We start from the raw sequence: 3492 nt of genomic DNA, 5'->3' as shown, positions 1-3492 counted from the left end.
TCATTTCTCAAGATAAAATCCTCAAAGATTTTGGGTACAATTATATATAGACAGTACCTCCAGTTGGCAATTCAGCAATCTAACAAATTAACCGTCTAAATGATGACTCACCCTTCCATCCCTCTCACTTCTGACTTAGATCCAGACCTGCCCCACCCTTTAACTCATAAGCCTACTGATATATTAATTGGGTCTAAGTAATAAAGCCCAGTTACCTTATTAACCCATACCCAATCCCGTATGACCCATTCTCCTGTCCTTATTTTTGCCTTTCCCTCTTCAGATAAAACTTCAATCCCTAATCCCCTTCAATCCCTAATTCCTTTCTCTCCTCTCCCCCTTTCTGCTGATGATTCCCCAACTTCCTTCTTCGATTTTTCCCCAAATTAAAACCTTCAAACCCTAACTCCCCTTCCCTCGTGACACTCTAGCTCAGATACAAAAGAATACGCCCAGCCTTGCTTTGAAATTGGTTGCTTGCATTTTTTACTCTCAACCAAAGAAGAATTATAATAATAAGGTAAAGTAATCCCCATAACTATCCAAGTATCCAAGAAATACTACTCAAAAAGCAAACAAGCAAATGAACAAGACATGCATCCTTCTCGATCAAGCAACTGATAACAGACAATAAAAAACAGGGATATCTTGACTAACTTGGTTGCTTGCAATTGGTGTAAATAATCACAGTTCAGGAAGATGTATAATACATACATGTATAAACATGATTATCTTATTAGAAGAGTTTCAGTCCTGAATAGCTTTTTAACTTTAAACCCTAAATCAAACTTGGACATGCACCAACAAAGCAGAAGGTCACCCTAGCATAGTCAAGGACATAAGGCACACACACTAGACTATGCGCAATGTATATATGTATATTTTCCTCTCTCTCTCTCTCTCTCTCTCTCTCTCTCTCTCTCTCTCTCTCTCTCTCTCTCTCTCTCTCTGTGTGTGTATATGCGCGCGTGTAGAAATAAACTAAATATATATAATTATGATAATAAACTCTAAGACTGAATCCAATTTATTTACAGAAAAGCAAAATACTTGAAACCGTGAAGAAGAGATTTTGATATTACCCTCTTTCTTACTAACAAAAATACATCAAATGAAACAAATAGAAATAATCTACGACGAACTTCAATTAGGAAAGCATTTTTTTTGGCATTAATATAAGCTTTTAATGAAATGCACATTGTTTTCTAAAGCTAAGTTGCAATGCCTACGCATGCCTTGACAACACTGGAACGCTATGCCCTGCTATGAAGTTACAATTTTCAATATAGAAAAAAATGAAATAAGAAAATCAAATTATTTTCAGCTGATTGTTGAATATTAAACATCAACTTAGCATTCTTCAACTAGTTCCACTCGCATAGTCACATTTCATTTATTTCTTTCAAAAAAACACAAGACAGCAACTTAATTTCTGCAAAGTAACCAGTACCTTCAAATATTTTAAACAGGCTTCCCGTGTACAGAAAGGCATCTGTTTTCCTACCAGCCTACCGTAATAAACATATTTAGCAACAATACATAAAATTACATAAACTACAGCATGAATGTCAAACTCGAATATATGTCTCGAGTGTAGAGACCATTTTGGAATATGAAGCAAAAGTGCATTAAGGGGAAAATTGAAAAGTACAGTAACAGAGTATAAATTAAATAACAATAAAGAAATCTTAATGATCATTTATCACAATTAAGTAGAGAATAAACAAAGAGAAAACACATGTTTGATCGAATATCGATCCATTTATATGCAACAAAGGAACTTGCGGAAATCGTTAATAGTCATGGACACGATTATTCATCACATCAACTTCGCATATTACATGAATTTTAATTCCTCGGAAACCTATTATCAATCATTTTCCCCCAAGATTTATCCTACCACCATCAAAATTTTCGATTTAACTGAAATATGAACTCACAGAAAATTCTTCCTGGTTTTTTCCCTCGTTTTAAATAGGCACATATCTCTTCAAGACTTTCTTCCCGGCAACAACAGCTCCGGCAGCCAATCCACCAAGCGCACCGGCAACCGCAGCAGACCTCACTCCTCGGGCAGCCCGACAAACAGCTCCGGTCGCAAGACCCGCCGCCACGCTACTCCAGACATCATCACGATCAGTCACCGCCACGACCCCACTTTCCATTCCCGCATAAATCAAGCCCACCACACCGATCTTGTTCCCCCACGACCGACCCGTATGACCCGAGCTATTCAAGATTCGATTAATTTTGAGTTTCAAAGTGTCGCCTTGCTCGAAATTCCTGAGAGCCGAGAAGAGCCCAACGACTGCGCCCGATACTGATCCGCCTAAATATGCGGATCCGGTATAAAAGGTCAGGTTTTCCCCCCAGGAACGGCGCTGGTGCAGGGATTCCTCGGCGAAGAGGAACTCCGGGGAGGTTGGGAGCTTGTAAAGGTTGGATACGGGAACCTGCAGGTTCAGGTCTTGGTATGGATTGTAAAGGCGGGTGTTTGGTTCGGATTCGGGGTCGGAGACGCCATGATGAGCCATGGGTGAGTCGGGGTAGCTCTAGGTTCGAGTTAGGGTTTGATTTTTATAAGGGAGAGGAACTTTCGAGGTTGCAACAGAAAAATTTATTCCAAGTAGGTCATGTGGTTTTTATTTTTATATATATACGTCGGTTGGACCGCAGAACCGGCTTTAATTCTAATTTTTTTGTAAGGGTAAACTACAATTCTTATCACTCAAGCTTTACATAATTCTTGATTTGGTCACTAAAATTTTAATTTGATCATCTAACATTTGAATTATTTTATTTTTCGCTCTACTGTTAAATCATAAAAAGCGTGATGACATAATAATGTAAACTGCAATAGCGTTATTTTTTTTATTAATACAGGATAACTATAGGTAATATATCTATTCCTTTTTTTTACCGTAGAACAGGGGAAGCCATCTTCAATATCACATTTTTGAAGTCTCCTTCAATAATAACATCCGAAAAGCCCAAATCCAAGGCCAACTGAATCGCATGGATTGCCTCCTTTACCTCTGCCATGAACATCGAGGTAACCCTATCCACCAATCTTCTGCATGCTCCCAAAATGTTGCCTTCATAGTATTTGATTACCACTCCTGACCAAGAATACTTCTCTACATGTAAAAATTGAGTATCAAAATTGACTTTCTCAGTTGGATCCATGGGGGCAGCCATCTACTGGCTTCAACAGAGCAAGGCCTACTTATGGTCACGTTAGCCTCATTAAAGTCCCTCTTTTACGATTTGATGAGAACAATAAGCTCTTATCTCCTTAGTAAATAACCGTGATTATGATGTCTACATGTTTATTGACATGGTAGTTAGTAAATAACCAGTGTATCCAATCCAAGCAATCATCGACATAACCACCCAACGGGTACTGTATTTGCATATAATCCCTAATTACGTATAACCCCGATACCATCGTTAAACCATAACTTGGGCGTATAGGATCATTGATCAATCGTT

The 3492-nt window shown here is 38.4% G+C and overlaps 1 protein-coding gene across 1 annotated transcript; it reads right to left on the bottom strand.

The window, feature by feature from the left end:
* Positions 1-1883: 1883 nt before the first annotated feature.
* LOC120167468 (mitochondrial import inner membrane translocase subunit TIM23-2-like) lies at positions 1884-2611 on the bottom strand. Its single transcript, XM_039176477.1, has one exon. It carries the CDS (start codon positions 2532-2534, stop codon positions 1971-1973), a length of 564 nt encoding a protein of 187 aa, XP_039032408.1. The 5' UTR covers positions 2535-2611; the 3' UTR covers positions 1884-1970.
* Positions 2612-3492: the final 881 nt, after the last annotated feature.

The sequence above is a fragment of the Hibiscus syriacus genome, unplaced genomic scaffold (assembly GCF_006381635.1).
Source record: "Hibiscus syriacus cultivar Baekdansim isolate YM2019G1 unplaced genomic scaffold, ASM638163v2 tig00111678_pilon, whole genome shotgun sequence".
NCBI lineage: Eukaryota > Viridiplantae > Streptophyta > Magnoliopsida > Malvales > Malvaceae > Hibiscus > Hibiscus syriacus.
Note: the sequence above shows the minus strand (reverse complement) of the source record. Positions and strands in the feature narration are given on the sequence as shown.